This window comes from Sapajus apella, unplaced genomic scaffold (genome assembly GCF_009761245.1).
Source record: "Sapajus apella isolate SASKATOON/1434 unplaced genomic scaffold, GSC_monkey_1.0 scaffold12, whole genome shotgun sequence".
Lineage (NCBI taxonomy): Eukaryota > Metazoa > Chordata > Mammalia > Primates > Cebidae > Sapajus > Sapajus apella.
This window is the reverse complement of record NW_022436952.1, coordinates 255965-276743: the sequence shown is the minus strand read 5'-3', so window position 1 is coordinate 276743 and position 20779 is coordinate 255965. Positions and strand designations below refer to the sequence as shown.

At 53.8% G+C, this 20779-nt stretch overlaps 2 protein-coding genes and 1 pseudogene across 12 annotated transcripts; 2 read left to right on the top strand and 1 right to left on the bottom strand.

The window, feature by feature from the left end:
• Window positions 1–4116: 4116 nt before the first annotated feature.
• Window positions 4117–7713, top strand: TMUB2 (transmembrane and ubiquitin like domain containing 2). Of its 5 annotated transcripts, none has more exons than XM_032279437.1 (3): window positions 4117–4260; window positions 6141–6707; window positions 7309–7713. In XM_032279437.1, the coding sequence occupies exons 2-3, from the start codon at window positions 6166–6168 to the stop codon at window positions 7670–7672; spliced, it is 906 nt and encodes a 301-aa protein (XP_032135328.1). In that variant the 5' UTR covers window positions 4117–4260; window positions 6141–6165; the 3' UTR covers window positions 7673–7713. The 5 variants fall into 5 exon arrangements, with proteins under 5 accessions (XP_032135328.1, XP_032135330.1, XP_032135327.1 ...); XM_032279439.1 differs by having other exon boundaries at window positions 6055–6707; XM_032279436.1 differs by lacking the exon at window positions 4117–4260 and adding an exon at window positions 4294–4897.
• Window positions 7714–7976: 263 nt separating this feature from the next.
• Window positions 7977–8571, top strand: LOC116552698 (annotated as a pseudogene). The gene has a single exon (XR_004269493.1). The product of XR_004269493.1 is annotated as an uncharacterized LOC116552698 (transcript).
• Window positions 8572–8642: 71 nt separating this feature from the next.
• ATXN7L3 (ataxin 7 like 3) lies at window positions 8643–16165 on the bottom strand. 6 transcript variants are annotated; one of them, XM_032279433.1, is made up of 13 exons: window positions 15965–16165; window positions 14501–14611; window positions 14079–14211; window positions 13706–13877; window positions 13432–13529; window positions 13224–13246; window positions 12887–12953; window positions 12653–12738; window positions 12269–12337; window positions 11947–11990; window positions 11618–11689; window positions 11367–11524; window positions 8643–11261 (listed from the first exon to the last, which is right to left on the bottom strand). In XM_032279433.1, the coding sequence occupies exons 2-13, from the start codon at window positions 14549–14551 to the stop codon at window positions 11113–11115; spliced, it is 1122 nt and encodes a 373-aa protein (XP_032135324.1). In that variant the 5' UTR covers window positions 14552–14611; window positions 15965–16165; the 3' UTR covers window positions 8643–11112. The 6 variants fall into 6 exon arrangements, with proteins under 6 accessions (XP_032135324.1, XP_032135325.1, XP_032135320.1 ...); XM_032279434.1 differs by lacking the exon at window positions 15965–16165 and adding an exon at window positions 15031–15853; XM_032279429.1 differs by lacking the exon at window positions 15965–16165 and having other exon boundaries at window positions 14501–15853.
• Between the last annotated feature and the right edge of the window lie 4614 nt (window positions 16166–20779).

Below are 20779 nucleotides of genomic sequence, written 5' to 3'. Positions count from 1 at the left end.
AAAAAAAAAAAAAAAAAAAAAAAAAAAGATGCATGTGATTATGTACTACTTTGGAATAGGAAAATATTTTCTAGCACAAAAGGCAAGATTAATAGAACAGGATACAGCTGAGGCAGGCAGATCACTTGAGGCCAGAAATTCGAGACCAGCCTGGCCAACATGGTAAAACCCCGTCTCTACTAAAAATACAAAAATTAGATGGGCATGGTGGCACACACATGTTATCCCAGCTATTCAGGAGGCTAAGGCAAGAGAATCGCTTGACCCTGGGAGGCAAAGATTGCAGGAGGCAAAGATTGCAGTGAGCTGAGATCTCACCACTGCACTACAGCCTGGGTGACAGAGCAAAACTCTGTCTCAAAAAAAAAAAAAAATCAGGATACCAGGCCAGATGTGCACATCCTGTTGGTGGGCAGATCACCTCTTTGGGGACAGTTGGGTAGCTTCCTTAAACACTGTTCCCAGTTACACATAAGGCAGGATACATACAGGAATATTCCTCTCAGCATTACTTGCAACCACTCATGTTGAAGTGGTTAAACAAATCCATTTTTTTTTTTTTTTTTTTTTGAGATGGAGTCTCCCTTTATCACCCAGGCTGGAATGCAGTGATGTGATCTTGACTCACTGCAACCTCTGCCTCCCAATTTCAGCCTACTGAGTACCTGGGATTATAGGTATGCACCACCACGCCCGACTAATTTTTGTATTTTTAGTCAAGACGGGGTTTCACTATGTTGGTCAGGCTGGTCTTGAACTCCTGACCTCGTGGTCTGCCTGCCTCGGCCTCCCAAAGTGCTGGGATTACAGGTGTGACCTACTGTGCATAGCTGACAAATCCATATTACCCATGGCAGGAAAGAACTAGGGAGGGATCCCAAGTGACCAGCATGTGTACTGCCTTGGGAAGATCTCCAAGAGTACTTTTTTTTTTTTTTTTTTTTTTTTAAAGATGGGGTTTCACCATCATGGCCAGGCTGGTCTTGAACTCCTGACCGCAGGTGATCCACCCGCCTTGGCCTCCCAAAGTGCTAGGATTACAGGCGTGAGCCACTGCGCCCGGCCATAAGAGTAGTTTTTATTGATTGATTGAAACAGGGTCTTTCTGTATGTCAGGCTGGAGTGCAGTGACATGAGCATGGCTCACTGCAGCCCTGACCTCCCAGGCTCCAATGATTCTCCCATCTTAGCCTCCCAAATAGCTGGAACTATAGGCACACACTACCACACCTGGTTAATTTTTAAATTTTTTGTAGAGACAGGGTCTCGCAATGTTGCCCATACTGGTTTCAAACTCCTGGGCTCAAGTGATCCTCCCGCCTCAGCCCCACAAAGTGCTTGGGATTACAGTCTGTCGCCACTATGCTCAGCTGAAGACAATTTTTTTCCTTTACTTTTTTTTTTTTTTTTGAAACGGAGTCTCACTCTGTCGCCCAGGCTGGAGCATAGTGTGCGATCACAGCTTTCTGCAATCTTGACCTCCTGGGCTCAAGCAATCCTCCCACCTCAGCCTCCTGAGTAGCTGGCTCATGGTTCACTGCAGCCTTAACCTCCTAGGCTCAATCATCCCACTTCGGCCTCCTGAGTAGCCAGGACTACAGGCACACGCCACCATGCCCAGCTAATTATTATTATTTTTTTGTAGAGTCAGGGTCTCACTATATTGCCCAGGCTGGTCTTGAACTCCTAGGCTCAAGGGATCCTCCTGCCTCGGCCTCCCAAAATGCTGGGATTACAAGTATGAGCCACTGCGCCCGGCTTTGTGAATGTACTTAATGCCTCTGAATTCTAAACTTAAAAATAGTTAAAATGGTAAATATTATGTTATGTATATATTTAAATATTACTTATTTTCTATTTACTTATTTTTGAGACAGGGTATTGTTCTGTCGCCAGGCTGGAGTGCATTGACGTGATCTCAGCTCACTGCAACCTCTCCCTCCTGGGTTCAAGTGATTCTCCTGCCTCAGCCTCCCAAGTAGCTGAGACTACAAGCACTCGACACCATGCCCAGCTAATTTTTTTTTTTTTTTTTAATAGAGACGGGATTTTGCCATATTGGCCAGGCTAGTCTCAACTCCTGACCTCCAGTGATGCACCTGCCTCGGTCTCCCAGAGTGCTGAGATTACAGGCATGAGCCACTGTGCCCGGCCTTTTTATTTATTTAATTTATTTAATTTTTTTTTTTTTTCTTTTTAAGATGGGGTTTCACCATGATGGCCAGGCTGGTCTTGAACTCCTGACCTCAGGTGATCCACCCACCTCGGCCTACCAAAGTGCTAAGATTACAGGCGTGAGCCACTGCACCCGGCCTGGTATTTAATTTTTTTTTTTTTTTTTTTTTTTTTTTGAGACGGAGTTTCGCCCTTGTTACCCAGGCTGGAGTGCAATGGCGCAATCTCGGCTCACCGCAGCCTCCGCCTCCTGGGTTCAGGCAATTCTCCTGCCCCAGCCTCCTGAGTCGCTGGGATTACAGGCACGCGCCACCATGCCCAGCTAATTTTTTGTAGTTTTAGTAGAGACGGTGTTTCACCATGTTGACCAGGATGGTCTCGATCTCTTGACCTCGTGATCCACCCGCCTCGGCCTCCCACAGTGCTGCGATTACAGGCTTGAGCCACCGCGCCCGGCCTATTTAATTTTTTTATAGAGAATTTTTGTATTTTTTTCTCATCCCTTTCTAAGCAGAATTTTTGTATTTTTAGTGAAGATGAGGTTTCACCATGTTGGCCACGATGGTCTCAATCTCTTGACTTCGTGATCTGCCCACCTCGGCCTCCCAAGGTGCTGGGATTACAGGCCTGAGCCACCGCGCCCAGCCTAAATATTATTTAATATTATTTATTTTTATGTTTAGAGACAGTTGTCTCCCTATGTTACCCAGGCTGGCCTTGAACTCCTGGGCTCAAGTGACCCCGCTGCGTCAGCACTCAGAGTAGTTAGGACTACAGGCGCACACCACCGTGCCTAGCTATGTTATGTTTATTTTACCACAATGAAAGGACTTATAAAAATGAAGGTAGACAGCAAAGAGAAAACACAGTTGGAGTCTATGTATACCAAGTACAAAACCAGGAAAAACTAACATATGGTGACAGACGTCAGAACAGTGACTACTCTTTGGAGGTTAATGGCTAGAGGAAGAGATGAAGGGGGAGGTTCTGGGGTAATTATCTATTTCTTGAACTAAGCGCTGGTTCTGCCAGTGTTCAGGGGTACAAACCACCGAGCTTTTTGCTTGTTTGCCCCGTCTGCATTATTTATCCTTTAATCAGTAGTTCTCCAAAACCCCCAAACTCCAGCACTTTTATTTATTTATTTATTTTTGAGAGAAGCCCTCGCTGTCGGGTGGAATGCAGTGGCTCAGATCATAGCTCACTGCAGCCTCGAACTCCTGGGCTTAAGCGATCCTCCCGCCTCTGTCCCCCAAAGCGCCAAGATTACAGGAGTAAGGCACCCCGCCTGGCCCCAGTACGTTTTTAGAAAAAAACTTAATTGCAAAAATCTGGATAAGTTCTTGAAAGTTGGACTTTTCCCCCCTTTTGTACCCTAAGCCTGCGCTGAATTTGTGCCTTTGAAATGCTTTCTCGCCTTCTTTCTCCAGGTCCCACACTATCTGGGGCCGCACTCTTCAAGCACTGGATGCTGACTAACTCGTCTCCTTATCTGCCTTCCCGACTGGCCCAGAGCTGAGTTCTTACTAATCCTGCTAACCTGGAGTTCGGTGCGCGTTGCAAAGCAGTAACGAATTCAACCAGCCCGGGAGGCAGACAGCAAAGCCGGAAGAACAAAGCTGAAAGGGAAATGCTGTACCGGCTCTACCCAGCGGCGCCAGCCGGGGAATCCTTCCACAGACGCGAAGCCACGCCCCTTTCCCTAAGCACCTCCCACTAACCACGCCCCTCCTGGCCCCGCCTCCCTACCTAGACTGCCTAAGGCCCCGCCCACAAGGCGTGGCCCAGCTCCAGGAGGCCGCAATCCCGCCAACAATGACTCCACCCCTCCTTCCGCTGAGAAACCTGTCCCTTTTATTTAAAGAATACCCTTTACGTCAGCCCGCCCTACGTATCTCTGCGTCATCAGTGCAAGGCGCGGAGGCGGGACTTCCTGTCCCTGGTTCTAACAGCTTCCGGGAAAAGCCGGAAGCGACCGGACCCTGAACAGAATCCTGGGTTGCCAGCCCTTTCCCCGAGCTCTACGGAAAGACGAGTCCAGGGGCCGTCCTGGCGAGGTCAAAACATTTAGTCTGGGCTTTTCAGGTGAGAACTTCTCCCTCTAGGCACAGTGCTGGTCCAATCCACCTTTAATTTCCCATGACTCCCCGCGTCCTCAAGCCCCGCCCCCAGTTCACCAGCCCCGCCCCGAAGTTTGAGGGGTGTGGACGGTTTGTGACCCCCTTATCCGACCCTACCCCTCACGGGCAGGGAGAGCTGGGCTTGGCACGGCGGTTGGGACCAGGCAGCCCTTCAGTTCGGGTGGGCTTATGGACCCCAGTCCAACCCCGCGGGAATAGGACCATCCAAACGCGGAACTTTCGCCTCAGAAAAAGCAGGGTGCGGGACCCCTCCTCACCGCTTGGTCTGAGTACGGTCAGGGTAGATCACAGGCTGAGGACAGAGTAAAGACCTCTGAAGCTGGACACCTGGGGTCTTGCTGGGCCCCTCCCTTCGAGAGTTTCCTGTGTCTGTGCCAGTCGTTTTCATCTTTCTTCGCCGCAGTTTCCTTTTCTGTAAATCATGGTTAATGACATTAACCTTCTTACCATCAGGGGTTAGTTGTGGGTGTGATAAATAATTGCTGCCATTTATTGAGCAATTGCAATTTGCAATGTGCCAGGCACTGTGCTAAGTATTTTGCTTCGATGATTTCACGTCATCTTCAAAACAACCTCATGAGGTAGGTACTATTTTTAACCCCATTTTACTGATGAGAAAGCTGAGGCTCTGAGAAAGTTGTCTGAGTTGACATAGCTAGTAGGACGCAAAACTGGGATTATAATTAGTTGTTTTCTAACTCCAGGGCCGGTATATTAAATAAGGATGTTGATGTGTTCCACAGCTATTCTTTGAGCAACTACTGGGGCATTATATTGAACACTTCAGTACCAAGAGAAATACATACGATCCTTGCCTACCAGGAGTCTGAGAGAGAAGGACAGGTAGATAAGTTTAATGAAGTTTTATACGTGCTGTCAGAATAGTTTGATAATGGATTTGCCCAGGCAGCAGATTCTCCAAGGGAAATAGTAGGTACTCCAAGGAGCAAGCAGGGATGCTTCCTGCCTTGCTAAGAAACTGCAGCAGCAGAGGCTTCACAGTGAAAGAAGAAAGACTCAGATATGGATTGTGAGAGCCGTTAGGGAATCTTTTTCAAATCACTTCCACTTGGGGAGTGGTTATTGCAGGAGTGGGCCCATGGTGACCCAGGAGGGTGGTGTTTTGGTGTCTGTCCCACGTTGCTCTCCAGGGGTTGCCAGAAGTTTCAGAGGCAGCACATCATGTCTGCTGCATAGTCTCTGCTCACAGCCCCTACAGAGTTACCCCATTGAGGTTGTCTGACTCTGCTTATGATGATAGGTCAGTTTTCTTTGGCTCTTGACATCTGGGCAGTCTGGATCTGTGACCAGGAATGAAATAGGCTCAAATGAGACAATCTGGCAGGGATGGCATTCTCAATCTGAAAATATTCCAGGCTTTTGGGTCTTTCTGAAGCCACTTTGGAGACTGCTTAGGAGGCATATTTGCTTGACCAAGTGATAGAAATCCTAGAGAAACTCGAGCCTCAAAGAAACAAAGGTTTTTCTCATCAAAAAAAACAAAAACAAACCAACAGTAGTAGTAGCAGCAGCAGCAGCAGCGGCAAGGCTGTGGGCTTTTCCTGCTGATCCATGTTCATTGGGAAGTTACAGTGTGAGAGAGGAAGATCACAGAACCTGAAAGCAAGAGTTTCACAATAGAGGCAAAGGGTAGGTCTTTAGCTCTAGGTTGGGGCGCCAGAATTGGGAAGGTTTGTCCCTGATTCTACAGAACACTGAACTCCATTTTTTTTTTCAGGGCTGGGTCAGTTAGAACCTAAACAAACTAGAGACCTGGTTGAAACCCTCAGGGTCTGCTGATGCTATCCCCCTTTGTTCCTGCAGCGTGGACCCTGTCAGCAGCCAGGCCATGGAGCTCTCTGATGTCACCCTCATTGAGGGTGTGGGTAATGAGGTGATGGTGGTGGCAGGTGTGGTGGTGCTGATTCTAGCCTTGGTCCTAGCTTGGCTCTCTACCTACGTAGCAGACAGCGGTAGCAACCAGCTACTGGGCACTATTGTGTCAGCAGGCGATACATCTGTCCTCCACCTGGGGCATGTGGACCACCTGGTGGCAGGCCAAGGCAACCCTGAGCCAACTGAACTCCCCCATCCATCAGAGGGTAATGACGAGAAGGCTGAAGAGGCTGGCGAAGGTGGGGGAGACTCCACAGGGGAAGCTGGAGCTGGGGGTGGTATTGAGCCCAGCCTTGAGCATCTCCTTGACATCCAAGGCCTGCCCAAAAGACAAGCAGGTGCAGACAGCAGCAGTCCAGAGGTCCCCCTGAGATCTGAGGATAGCACCTGCCTCCCTCCCAGCCCCGGCCTCATCACTGTACGGCTCAAATTCCTCAATGATACCGAGGAGCTGGCTGTGGCCAGGCCAGAGGATACCGTGGGTGCCCTGAAGAGGTGAGTGGCCTGGGAAGTGGGAGGCTGCTTGTGCCCATCCCCCAGCCCTTGGTTCCCTCTAAGGAGGCTGGTGCAGACATGGGAGCAGCAGGAAAGTGTAAGATCAAGCCCCTCCTAAGGGCAGGTAGATACTGACTTAGAAATACACCCTTCAGGCACGTGATTACAGGCTCATGCCTGTAATCCCAGCATTTTGAGAGGCCGAGGCGGGCGGATCACCTGAGGTTGGGAGTTTGAGACCAGCCCGATCAACATGGAGAAACCCCATCTCTACTAAAAATACAAAATTAGCCAGGCGCGGTGGCATATGTCTGTAATCCCAGCTACCTGGGAGGCTGAGGCCGGAGAATTGCTTGAACCCGGGAGGCAGAGGTTGTGTGAGCTGAGATCGTGCCACTGCACTCCAGCCTGGGTGACAAGAGTGAAACTCCGTCTCAAAAAAAAAAAGAAATACACCCTTCACTAGTTAAGGATAAAGATAAGGGGGGAAAAAAAATACACCCTCCAATTTTCCCCACTCCCCTGCTTTGTTGCTCCAGGCCTGTTTGCTTTCTCATTCCTCACTCTCTGTCTTTCCTTCCATGTACTTTCATCCTTACAGCAAATACTTCCCTGGACAAGAAAGCCAGATGAAACTGATCTACCAGGGCCGCCTGCTACAGGACCCAGCCTGCACACTGCGTTCTCTGAACATTACTGACAACTGTGTGATTCACTGCCACCGCTCACCCCCAGGGTCAGCTGTTCCAGGCCCCTCAGCCTCCTTGGCCTCCTCGGCCACTGAGCCACCCAGCCTCGGTGTCAATGTGGGCAGCCTCATGGTGCCTGTGTTTGTGGTGCTGTTGGGTGTGGTCTGGTACTTCCGAATCAATTACCGCCAGTTCTTCACAGCGCCTGCCACTGTCTCCCTGGTGGGAGTCACGGTCTTCTTCAGCTTCCTAGTATTTGGGATGTATGGACGATAAGGACATAGGGAGAAAATGAAAGGCATGGTCTTCCTCCTTTATGGCCTCCCCCCTTTTTCTGGCCAGAGCTGGGCCTGAGGGCCTGGGAGGGAGGGGTGGAAAGGATGTGATGGAAATCCCCTCCATAGGACACAGGAGGCAGGTACAGGGCCTCCCCTTGTCCACGGGAGTACAGACGTCCCCTCTGTGCAAGCACAACTCAGGTAGAAATGAGAATGTCACCTTCCTTCATTTTTAGGGTCCTCCTGAAGTTCAGAGCTGATGGCCAAGCTCAGTGGGGAGCCTGGGCTCTGAGGATTCCCTCCTACCTGTGGTCCTAGCTCTTCCCAATGTCCTGCATGTCTGCCCCCCAGCACCCAGGCTGCCAGCCAGGGCACCTTAGCATGGCCCCAGCATACCACTGTAGGGAGCCTGGAGTATCCTTCCATTTCTCAGCCAAGTTATCAGTCTTTTGAGACTGAAGTCACACAGGCGGGAATGTAGATCTTGCACGCCTTCTCTATGGGCACCTGGCCACCTTCACCTTCTCCCCCTACCCCTTAGCAGGAATAGGGTGTTCTCCGTGTTCTAGGTAGTTTTCAGTGTCCTCCCTTCTTTCAAAGCACTTTGCTTGCATTTTTTTTTTTTTTTTTTTAAGAGTCCTTCATAGAGCTCAGTCAGGAAGGGGATGGGGCACCAAGCCAAGCCCCCAGCATTGGGAGCAGCCAGGCCACAGCTGCTGCTCCCATAGGCCTCAGGCTGCAAGCAGGAGACAGCACTGGCCCTTGGCCAGCGTCCTACCCTGCCCAACTCCAAGGATGAGCTCTGGGTATGGATCGCTGGCCCTTAGGCTCTTGCTTCTGGGGCTGCTGGATGGAGGGTCAGTGTGACTGAATAAAGTTCCATTTTGTGATGGTGGAGCCTCTTTCGGTAGGAGAATGGCTTCGCGTTGCCCCCCAGCAACATGGTAATGAGGGTGAGTAGGCCAGGCTACCAACGGGAGATGCAGTTTATTTACACCAGCAGCCATGGGGGCAGAGGGAATACACAGCGTTTACAAAGTTAGCTACCTGTACAGAATGGATTACATATGCAAAAATAAAAATCTCAAGACCACAGGACAGCGTGAGCCCCACCCCCCTCCCCCAATGACCCCAGCATGCGGTAATGCCAGGCGGGTGGCCCCTGGGCATGCGGGGGGGAGTGATGCATGGAAGGAAAAGCCACCGGCCATGGAAATTAGTACAGAACCCCCCCACACACACTCAGACACATGATAGGATACAGACACCTAGCCGGGGTGGGAAGGATGGGAATTGAAACCCACACAGCCTGCTGTTAAGAGGGAGGGGAGTGGGGAGCTCCTAGCCCCTGTTCAACTACATGGTAGGGGGGCACTCTCTCCCCAGAAGGAAAAGGGTTTGTTCCCTCAGGGTCCCTGCTGGACCAAGCCCATCTCTTACCCAGCCTGGGCAGGGGGCTCTGCCCTGAGGGCGGGCCAAGGAACAATAGGGAAGTTTATATGGACAAACCAGTTCCCAAACTACTTCCCACTTCTCCCTCCTCCCAACCAGAAGGGGGAAAAAGGGAGAGGCCACAGAGCAAAAAGTGTATTAGGGCCTGAGCTGCAACTGCCTCTCAGAAGGGAGAGTGGCCCACAGCCTTCCTCCCTTCACCTTCAGCCCACTCCTTAGACTGCATCTGGAAGCGGCTAGAGGCCTGCTGAGATCCTCCTCTCCCTCCAGCCTCCCCTCAGAGGGAGAGGGAGAAGGCTACGGAGGGCCAAGAACAGAGGAGCCCTGGCCCCAGGATTTATTCTAACTCCTGCCAAATTCTGTTTGGCTTTTTAAAAAATAATCACAATTTGTGGGTTAAAAACCAATTTGCAACCAGGCATCAGCCACAATCAGAACCACCCCAGGGGGAGAGCGGGGTTCCAGACAGGGCACGGCAGCCCCATCTCTGTTGTTCCCTTAACCCTCTAGGGTCCCTAACCCGATCAGTCCAACCAGTCCTGGGTACCAGCTACCCAAATGTGGGATCGCCCCTCTTGGGAAGAGGGCAGGGGACATGTCCAGCAAGTGCCAGAGAACGTGGCTCAAGGTCACCTCCACCCGTGTCTGTCAGCTCTGCTCCCAGCCCAGGTCACGGTCCTCCAGCTCGGCTCCTGGGAGTGGTGGTGCCCGCATGGAGGGGGGACGGTACATCTCTTCTGGATGTAGACCAGGCAGGTGGGCACACTGGCATGACAGTCCCACAGAGAGGCAATGACACCCCTTCCCCTCCACTGACAACCCAGAGCACAGAGGCCACCCTCTCTTACCACCCAACTCCTCGCAAAGGGGGAGAGGCACGAGATTAGGATTTTCCTCAGAGCCCCAAACCACAAGTACAGAATAAATAACTTAAAAGCGCTAAGGAAGGGAAAAAGGGCAGGCTTTGGAGGCAGGAGCGCTGAGAGGAACTGAAGCCGGTCAAGGTGAAGGGGGGTGGAAGCAGCAGTTGGGAACCTGGGCTGCCCCGGTAGGGCAACTGGAGCAGAGTGGGCAGGAGGAACACGGGGCCACCCCAGGAGGGTGAGGCTGGGTCCCTTCCTGGGGCAGGGAATGAGGTAAGAAAACATTTCAAATAAAGCAGCACCGTTCCCTCTCACCTTGGGGCCCCACTCCTCACCAGCCCTGGGTCAGGGAGGAGAGGCAGGGGGAAGAATTCTGACATATCTCCCTCTTCCTACCCTCCCTTTCCCATTCCTTGAAGCTGTAGAGGCTGGAGGCCCTTTCCTGGCACCCAGCAACAAAAGGACAGCTCCTGCTGCCAAGGAGGCCCATGGGGACTGAGGGGAAAGGGCTGCCCCTGTGAGGGGCAGGGAAGGTGGCGGCAGTTCTGGACGCCCACCTCAGCAGACAGCACTCTGTGCCTGCCTACCCCTGGGACTGGAGGCATTTGATAGGATTCTGCACACAGACAGCACATGCCCAGCCGTACCCCTCAGCTCCAAGCACCGGACCCATTCACATTGCTGAGGGCAGCCGGGGCAGGCCCCCTCCAGGCTCAGCTTCCAACCCACAGCCTCCCGGGTCACCACACTGCCCCTCGGCAGGGCTTAGTCCAGTTCCTGGGGTGGGGGGCAGGCAGTGCCCTGGCACAGTGCCCAGGTCAGGCCCCTGGCCTAGCTGGACATCCAGTAACTCACAGAATAAATAGGAAAACTGCCTCCCCACCAAACTTATGTCCAAGGCATAATATGTCCAGGTCTGAGTCCTGCACGCCGAGGAGTCGTGTTCCGTTGCAGAGGACCATGACACCCCCCAGGGGCGCATAATTGGATCCTCTGCCTGCCTGGCCCACCAAGCTTCCCAAGCCCCAACCCCCAGCAGCTGTCCATTTGCCAGGCTATGCCACCTGGGTGGGGGTCAGGAGAGAGGGCTCTGCTCAGCCAAAGGCTATCCCTTGCACCCAAGTCAGTTGATGTCATCATAGATGCTGGGCGTCGGGGGTGCCGGTGGCTTTGGCTTCTTCTTTTTGTTGGAGCCCAGGCCGGAGGCAGTCCCTACCAGGCTCAGATGGGATTTCTTTTTCTTGGTTTTCCGTGACTCGGAGCTGTTGGTACCTGTAGAGAAAGAGACACAAGAAATGAGGGTAGGGTTGTGGCAGGAGAGGAGGCACCCCCATAGCTTCGGCCAGAGAGCCCCTGGGGCCCAACTGGGTCACGTACCTAGACCCCATCCCTGATTTTCACTCGTCTTGGAGGAGCCTGAATCAGAGGGTGAGAGGTCAGAGGAGCCGTCCCACTGAAGCCGGCTGATCAGGGCCTGGCTGTCAGTCATGTCAAAGCTGTCATTATCCAGGGAGCTCTCGACCTCCGGAAGGACACTGGGAAGGGGATGAGCCAAAGAAAGCCTTTAGAGATAGCCATCATCACCCTAACTGGTCACAACCCACCACCCTGCCTGTAGGGCCACTTACGCCGAGGGCCCGAGGAAATAAATCCGCACGGTTCGCCTCTGCTCATCTGTGTGCTGTGGGCAGCGCAGGGACCTGGTGGAGCGACAAGGCAGGGAGGGATATGAGGAACTCTGGTAAAGCCCCTCCCCTCGGCAAGGCAGGAGCCACAGGCACAGACAGGGAAGGGATGAACATAGATTCGTTCCCAGATTGTGGCCGAAGGCCTAACCATTATAAGAGGGAAGGGGAAGGGCGGGAGCCCCATTGCTCAAGTCCAGGGGTACTCCTAACCCATGCCCTTGGTGAGTCCGCAGGAGGCCCCCGGCCCCCTTTCTAGGTTCTGTGCTCACCTTGTGCACATCTTCTTGGTGTGTTCAGAAATCACCCCACATTGCTGGAAGAGGAATATAAGCTGAAAGGAGGGATGGAGGAAACCTACTCTAGATGCTAGATGTTCTCTTCTGTATGAATACTAGATAGCATTAATAGAGATGGCCCCAAGGTGTCCAGAGCAGACAGTCCCAGGCCACTATGGGCCAGGAAACCTAATTCCAGAGACAGAATGACATGGCCCTGGACTGCTATGTCACCAGCTTCCTCCAGGGCCTTGACCACCGCCTATGGCTCCAGCCCACTCCCAAGGGCCTCCTCCCTTCGCAGGTCCCCCCTCACCGTAGTCAGCAGGCTTCGAAGCTCCTCTGGCCCCAGGGTCTCATAGCTGATCCCAGTTGAATTGTTATACTGCAGGAGAACCAGAGGTACAGGTTAGAGACCGGACAGAGAAAAGGGAGGTGCAGGAGTGGGAGTGAGAATCACTCCCTCTGATCCCTTTCTAAGTGAGAGACTTTAGGACAACCCTGCTATTTTCCAAATGATTTCTCATCTCACTTGTCAATGGATAAGGGGGTGGAACTCAGAAAAAAAACATAAATATACAAGAGCCAAATAACTCATCAGCTTCTGGCTGTGAGCATTCTGATCACTACTTGTCCAAATCCCCACCACCTCGCAACCAGGACAATGAGAGTGAGTGTGTGAGGGGTGACCCAAACGTACCTTAAAAGGATCCGAATTGCTAAGTTCCCCTGAAGAAGAAAAAAGAAGGGGAAGGGTGTTTGATGCAGAGGTACAGACAGAGAACCCTGAAAATAACCAGAGAGGAAGTGGGGGTGACAGAAGGATCACAGGCCCTCCCTCAATACCCCAACCCCCGGGCCCCACCTCCACCCCCTGGCAATGAGTCCCAGAAGATGCAGCTAGAAGCATTCCCATTGCTCCAGCCCCACTTACCATTTTTGTGTTTTAAAGACTTGGATCTTCGAGGGGAATTGGGGTTCTGGAATGGGAGATACCATAGCTTTGGGGAAAGGGTAACGATAAGGGGGAGCCGAGAACCCAGGGAAGGAAAAAAGATTTGACAAAGCAGCATCCTCAAATTCCTACTCTTCCTCCCCAGTAGGCCTGTCTACCCATATTCCCTCCCCCAACTCCCATTCCCCACCCACCAGAGACACCCTCAACCCCCAATGACCTCAGCCTTGAGTCAAGACACTCAAGGACTCCCTGCCCAAAGGGGAGGGTATCTGTTCTTTGCCCATATTTCCCCAGTACCTGCCCCAGCTCTCACCTTGTCTGATTTTCTCTTCTTGGCTGGGGAACAAAAGGATAAAGAGCAGGGTTTCCATTAAATTCTCAGTCCAAGGGCATCTCAAGAAAGCCACACAGCTACACTCTCCCTTCATCATTCAAGGCAACAACTTGTGACCACTATATACCCAATTCCTGCTTCCCACCTCATCCCAATGCCCCCCAAGTTTCCCCAGGCTCCCAAGCACCTTTCTTCTCCGAGCCATAGGACCAGTCATTGTCATTGATGTCATCATTATCCTCTTGGTCACTCTCAGACTTGTTCATATTGTTGCTATTGGCAATGCTGCCAACAGGAGGGAAGAGAAAGGGTCAAGGCAGTCACCCCCCTCTGCCCCCAACTTCAGAGGCACGTGAAGCATCTGGGGCCAAGTACAACCCACCCTCTGTACCCTCCCAATGCCCCTGGGGGACCACGCCATGGCGCAGGCTGCAGAGGACAGGCAGCTCTGGTTCCCTCACCGGCGGTTGGCGATTCGGCTGCTGTTCCGACCCATTCCCAGGCACTTCTCCAGATGGGGAGCAAAGCGGGAGGCGGCAATGCTGCGACTGCAATTAGGGCAAACACACTCCTTGCTCTTCCACTGGTTGAAAACCTGTCCAAAGATGTCCAACCCCGGCTGGTCCACGATCTCTGGGGACAGGAGAGGCTGGCGATCAGGGGGGGCAGGGGACCCTCTCCTCGTGTTCCCACCTGGGGTCCCATGGCCTCTTCAATCCCTCCCCCAGCTCACAGGAACTCCAGGCGCTACATCTAGCACAGTTTCCAGAGAAGGAAACTCGGGGCAGTCCCAGGGGCAGCGCCAGACTGCTGCTCCTTCACCCTGAAGCTCACCAAAATCCTTCATGCTATCAGGGTCCGTGTCGTCCAGGAAGAAGTAGCCACACTTGACAGCCCGGTGTACCTCAAAGCAGAATCCCAAACAAGAATCCTCGACCAGGTCCGCGTATATCTCCTGAGCGATGGCCTGGGCCCCAGGGGAGAACATTGACGGTCACAAGAGTCACAGCCCCCTGGACTCTCATCAACCAAATCTGCTGCCAGCTGGCCCCAGCCAAAAATCATGCTTTCTTTGCCATTTTCCCCAACTTGACTTCGTGTTCTTTCTTCTTCCTGGATCCTTGGCCTTTTCAACTGACTATTCCCTTTAAGGAACAAGGCTGACTACCCAAATTCCTCTTTGGTGTGGATGCCAGATATAGCGATGCAGAGACATCAAGAGAAAGAACTGGAGGCACACGTGGGGGAGCCCTCACCTCTAGTTTGCTGTTATCCAGGCCAGACAAAGACATTTCCTCCATTTTCATTTGTAAACTCTTGTGGAGACGGCGCTCTGACTGCTCATAGCACAGCGGGCGGCAACACGGCTGCACACATGGGGATGGGGGTGTTGTTGTGAGTCCACAGCACCTCTGAAAGCGGCCACCTTCCCTCCCCACTCGCTGCCCAGAGCTTAGTCCTGGCATCAGGGTCTCTCCCTCCCAAGGCCCAGGCTCATGAAGTCTGGAAGGTCCTTCAGGGCCTGAAACCTAAAGGGGGCCTAGTCCTTCCCAGACCTGAGCCCAGGCAGTGGACTCCACTGCCAATCAGAGTCTGAGTCTACAGGAGGCAGCAGCTCACCCTAGGTCCCCAAAACTCAAACCCCTCTTTGATACCCATGGTGCAATGCAGCAGGAGGAGGAGAAGGAACTCCAAGGCCTCAAAGCAAACCCACAGGGTGTGGCAAAGAACTGCACAGACTCCTAAATACACCCCCCCCTTCCCTAAAGAGTCTCCTCAGAGTCACCTCTGCTTTCAGCCAGGATGTCCACTTGGGGGGGTACTGCTACCATAAGTAGAAATGGCCCTAGGACCCTACAACCTTCACCCCACTCTGCCTTCCCTTAAAATCAGCCTGCCACTCCACGAGGGGAGCAGAGCCCACAAGAGCCTATAGCTAAGGGACATTTCTAGCCACCATGAGCAGGGGGGAGGGGAGAGCCCGGTGGGATGGCATGCCAGGAGCGGGCACTCCCCTTACCTGTTCTTCCTTTAGATAACCACCCGCCCTCCCTCAGGACCAGCCCGGAAGTCTCTCCAAGAGCCCCAAAGTCCAAGAACCCCCACCCAAGGATTCAGACACAGCGCCCACAGCCCAGGGCCCCTCGGAACGGTGGGTACGAGTTTCAGGAGCTGCCGGCCTAGAGTGGGGTGGGGACTGACGAATGAGCCGGGGGCACTGGGAAGGGTAGGAGGCCGGGCCTCGGCTCTTCTCCCGTCCCTGCGGCACTGCTGCTGCATCATACCGACTGGGGGGAGGAGAGCCGAGCCGCCGGGGCCGGCGCCGGGCCGGGACAGACCGACCCCCAGAGAGTGGGCAGAGTGGGACGCGTCCCGGCCCCTCTCCTTCCCCGCCCGCCAGCAGCCCCGGCCGGCCGGGGAGAGAAGTCCGGGAGGGTGTCTCTATTGTCCCGGGGGCTGGGGCCTGGCTCCCTAACAAAGGCCCCGCGCCCCCTCCCCGGCCGGCCCTGCCCCGCCCAAGGGGGACCCAGACGGGGGAGAGCTAGGGGCCCCGGCCCGGCCGGGAAGCTGGGGGAAGCCGGGCGTTTCCGCGTCGGCCCGGGGGGAGGGGAAGGGGCGCTGACCCAGACCTGGGGGGAGGGGGCCCAAGCCCCGCCTCGGGCCCCGCCCCCCGCCCCCCGCAGGCCCCTCCCCCGTCCCCGTCTCCGTCCCGTACTCACCCCGCCCGGGGGGCCGCGCCGGGGCCCGGCGGCCTCTCAGGGCCGCGTCCTCCGGCGGCGGCGGCGGCGGCGGCTGCTCCGGAGCCCCATGTCCGTCGGTCCGTCCTCGCCTCTCCCCGGGGCCCAGGGCCCGGGGCCGGGGGGTCGGGCCGCCCCCCCGCCTCGCCGCCTCACCGGGCGGCCATGGCCCCTTCCCCTCCCTTCTTGTCCCGTCGCCGCCTCCTCCTCCTCACCTCACCCCGCCCGCGCGCAGTCCGCGCGCCGTCCGCGCGCCCCTCCCCCCGCCCCCCACTCCAGCCCGCCTCTCCCGGGCGGGGGGTGCGGCGCGAGCCCGGAGCGCGCGCGCGTGCCGCGACCGGAGGATGGATGGATGGAGCGAGCGAGAACGCGAGCGTGCGCGCGCGCGCCCCTCTCCCCCTCCCTCTGCGCGGGCGCGAGGCCAAGCGCGAGCGCGCTCCAACCTCCTCCTCTTCCTCCTCCCGCCCCTCCCCAACACCCCGCCCTCGCCCTCCCTTCCTCTTCCTTCTTTCGCTTTCGCGCGCCCAGCGACTGCTCGCGCCTGCTAGAAGGGCCCGAGCGCGTGCATCTGCCCCGCGGCCGCAGCTCGGCAGCATTTGCTCCAGGGGGCGGGGACCGGGAGGGGAGGAGGGGCGCCACGCCGCCGTCCAAAGTACCGGCGGACGGGGACGGGGGCGGAGAGATGGGCGGGGCCTTCGCGGACCTCACCGGCCAATCGCCGGGAGGCCTCGGTCCGTGAGGCCCAATAGGATAGGGGTGGGTGGGGCGGCGTTCAAGGTGAGGTGCGCGGTGCGCTGGGGGCGGAGACGTTGTGTCGTCCCGGCCGGCTCGGGGGCGGGGGCAGCGGGTGGCGTCGAAAGAGAGCGCCGGCTCCCAGCCGAGCCTGGGACGCCTTCCGGCCCAGGCTTCCCCGCCCTTCCCTCGGGGCTCCCCGCTCTTTCCCCCCACCCTCCGCTCCCCCCTTTACCCCAAGGCGTGCAGCCACTTCTGTGAAGAGGCCAGACGTGAAGTGGGGCGCAGTTAGGACCTCAGGGTGGAAATCCCGTGGAGCCGAAGGGGCTCGCCCGCGCCTCAGTTCTCCCGGTTTCTGGGCGGGTCTCAGCCCACTCCCGGCCTGCGGACCAACAAGCGCCCGAGATGAGGGTCTGCTGCTGAGAGCGGAGGCCGAGCTGCGCCCTTCTGCTTCGAGCGCCCTCCCCGCCCCTCATCCTAATTTAGATCGCACACCTGCTTGCCTTTCCTGCTTCCGGAACCCACGCTGGACCCCCCACCTCTCAGATGCCTGCTGGCACTGGCCAGATCCTTCCCCCCAGTGTTGTTCCCTTGGGTGCAGCGTGTCCGTGTGCTCACGCTCTCAGTCCCTTCTTTACCTTAGGTAGGAGCGAGCCTTTTCCCAGTCGCGGTGGATGGCTGGATTGGCGCGTTCATCTCGATTACTCTCTGTGTCTGGCGTCCTGGAACGGTTGTGTGACAGCCCTCTCCCCTCAAAAGATAAGATTAGAGGAGGATAGCCTGAAATCACAGACTTGGGGCCATCTTTGGCTTTTAGTTTTCAGCATTTCTTTCTTTCTCACCGATTTCTCCTGAGAAACACCAAACATTTATTGAGGCGATATTCCAGAGTAGTTAAAATCAGGCATCTGATTTGAATTTAAATCGTTGGACCTAGCAAATGAGTTTCCTGTGCCTCAGTTTCCTCTATTGTCAGTGGGCATAAAGAGTCCTGTCTCATTGGGTTGCTGTGGTGATTAACAAGTCAGTGCATGTGAAACTCTTAGCTCTGTGTAAGTGCTTGGTAAATCTTAGCTGTTATTCTTACAGTGCTCCAGGTGCTGGGATAAAAGATGATATAAGACAGTTGTGCTGCTTCAAGAAGTTCACAGTCTTGTGGGGTAGACAGACAGGTAGGATAATAATTGCAAAATAGTGTGACAAAAACAAGAGAGATACAGAGAGAACAGAGGTAGCCAGGAGACATCAGATGATGTAAGAGAGTTGGTCAAGAAAGGCTTCTTGGGCCAGGCGCAGTGGCTCATGCCTGTAATCCCAACACTTTGGGAGGCTGACAAGGGCAGATCGTCTCAGGTCAGCAGTTAAGACCAGCCTGGCCAACGAGGTAAAACCCCATCTGTACTAAAAATGCAAAAATTAGCTGGGTGTGGTGGCGGGTACCTATAATCCCAGGTACTTGGGAGGCTGAGGTAGGAGAATTGCTTGAACCCAGGAGATGGAGGTTGCAGTGAGCCGAGATCACACCACTGCACTCTGGCCTGGACAACAGAGCAAGACTCCATCTCAAAACAAAATAAACAAAAAGGCTTCTTATAGTGGGAGATGAACCAGGTGAAGGTAGGCCAGGAAGGCATTGGACATACCCAACCAGAAGCTTCAGAAGCATGGATCAAGCTGGAACAGAGGCATGGGTGGCAGAGCAGCAGGAGGTGAACAGACCAGATCATACAGGACAAAACAGGTGCTGGAAAGTTTATGGGCTTTAACCTGTAAGCCATGAGAAGTCCTCAAGGGGAATCATTCACCAGACTTATATTTTTAGTAGATCACACTGGAGTGTGGTCTGGAGAATAACTTAGAAGCAGTAGCGTTTTTTGTTTGTTTGTTTTTGTTTTTTTAAGACAGTGCCTTGTTCTAGAGTGCCTTGCTCCGTCACCCAGGCTGGAGTGCAGTGGCACGATCTTGGCTCACTGCAACCTCCTCCTCCCGGGTTCAAGCAATTCTCCTGCCTCAGCCTCCTGAGTGGCCAGGACTACAAGCCCCTGCCACCATGCCTTGGCTAATTTTTGTTTTCTATTTTTAGTAGAGACAGGGTTTCACCATGTTGGCCAGGCTGGTCTCAAACTTCTGACCTTAGGTGATCCACCCGCCTCGACCTCACAAAATGCCGGCATTACAGACATGAGCCATTGTGCCTGGCCAAAAGCAGGTTTTTGTTATTGATTGAAGTGTGTGGAGGAAAGGAGAGGGGGGTTTCAAAAACACCTTTAGGATGAGGAACTCAGGGGAGGACACAGGTTGATTTCAGTCTGGGGTATATTGAGGTTACTGTGAGATCAGCTAATGGTGACATGAAAGGTGATTGAACTTAGATCTGGCACAGAGAAGTAAGGTAGGCCTTCAGGAACTTCAACAGCATAGCTCAGCCTTCCTTTTATCTCCCACCTCCTTTTCAGGAATTCTTCACTCCAGTGATGCTGATCTGTTTCTTACCTAAATATGCCCAGTACATTCTGCCCTAAGGAATTTGCACATGCCCGGAAAATCCTCCTGGCTTCTCCCTGTTTACCTTTATCCTTCCTCATATCCCCACCCATGGCCATCCTTATACCGAACTTCTTTACAGCCAGACTGTACTATTCATTCTGTACTTGGCCTGGGCTGCTCTGTGGTGGTAACCTCTTTGGGCACATGCCCAGTCTCCACAGTTAGCACCAGTTAATAAACACTAGGGCCTGAGCTGGTCCTGACTCTGGGTGAGGTCCTGGGGTTACAGCAACAAGCAAGAGAGACACACAGACCTTGTCCTAGTGCAGCTTACAGTCTAGCAAGGCCTGATGTGAAGGCATTAGGCTGCTGAAGAAACATATAGTATGGAGACCCTTTTTCTCAGGAGCTCAGGGAAGGAAGTGGCCTTTTAAGTGGAGCCCTGGATTAACTAGGCAGGGAGAACACCATGTGTACATGCCCTGGGAGAAAGCATGTTATGTTTGAGACATGAATGGCCTGTGTGGCTAGAGTTTGAGCAGGGTCTAACAGTGGCAGCAGATCCCCTAGGGCGTTGTGGGCCAGACTTATTCACCCACTCAACAAATCTTTCTTGGGTGTCAAATGTGTATCAGGCAGTTTCAGGTGCTGAGATTACTGTAATGAACAAGCAGATAAGGTGTCTTCTACTTGGAGAGATAGATAATAAACAAATACATAAACAAGAAGATGGAGGAGGCCTCTCCAGGGCGGGTGGTTGGGAAAGGCTTCTCTGTGAGATGACATGTGAGCTGAGGCCTAAAGGATGAAAAAAAAAATCAAGTATGTGTAGAGTTGGATGAATAGCCATTCTGGGCAGAGAGAACAAGTGCCAAGACCCTGCGGTAGGCGTGTTTGAGGAACAGAAGAGATCACTTGGCTGGATCATTGTGAGGGTTTGGGAAGCATAGGGCAAGAGAAGATGAGAGAAGGAAGGCAGGGGCCGAGCCTCGTAGGGTCATGGTAAGACACGGGGTAAATCTTCAGTACAAAAGAATCAGTTTTATTTTTAAGGTAACTTTGGCTGTCATGTGAAGAATGGGCTGTAGAGGGCGAGAGTGCAAGCAGGAAGACCAGCTTTAGGAGGTCTTTGCAGAAGTTGAGCAATGATGGTGGCCTTAAATAGGATGGGAGTGGCAGCTGTGGGAGCTAACCTGTGGGAGGGATAGACAGATTTGAGACAGCTTTAGGAAGTGAAATGGAGAGGTCTAGGGTGGAGGTGAAAGGGAGAGAGGAGTCAAGGCTAATACCCTGGTTTCTAGGTTGAATGACTAAGTGTTTGGTAATCATGGTGGGTCTTGAGGTATGAGATCCCTGCAGGATATCCCAGAGGATGTATGGGTGTCTACACAGCTCTGCAGCTTGGAAGAGCAGTCTCTGTCTGCACCACCTTTTGGAATGGTTGCATATGGGTGATAATGGGAAGTTGAAGGAGAGACATGAACACCCAGGATGAAATGAGGAAGAGCTGACACCAGCAGAGTAGACTAAGAAGGCAAAAGACAGACAAGTGTTCACCAGATGTAATGAACATGTTGG

What these genes read in the sequence shown, in the direction of transcription:
- TMUB2 (XM_032279436.1), top strand. Translation starts at nt 4,863, where the DNA reads ATGATTTCACGTCATCTTCAAAACAACCTCATGAG. An exon ending in CTTCAAAACAACCTCATGAG is followed by an intron (nt 4,898 to 6,140) that starts GTAGGTACTATT and finishes TTGTTCCTGCAG; the next exon opens with CGTGGACCCTGTCAGCAGCC. An exon ending in ACCGTGGGTGCCCTGAAGAG is followed by an intron (nt 6,708 to 7,308) that starts GTGAGTGGCCTG and finishes TCATCCTTACAG; the next exon opens with CAAATACTTCCCTGGACAAG.
- ATXN7L3 (XM_032279429.1), bottom strand. Translation starts at nt 14,710, where the DNA reads ATGCCAGGACTAAGCTCTGGGCAGCGAGTGGGGAGGGAAGGTGGCCGC. An exon ending in GCAATTCGGATCCTTTTAAG is followed by an intron (nt 12,338 to 12,652) that starts GTACGTTTGGGT and finishes GTTCTCCTGCAG; the next exon opens with TATAACAATTCAACTGGGAT. An exon ending in AAATCAGGGATGGGGTCTAG is followed by an intron (nt 11,262 to 11,366) that starts GTACGTGACCCA and finishes CTTTCTCTACAG; the next exon opens with GTACCAACAGCTCCGAGTCA.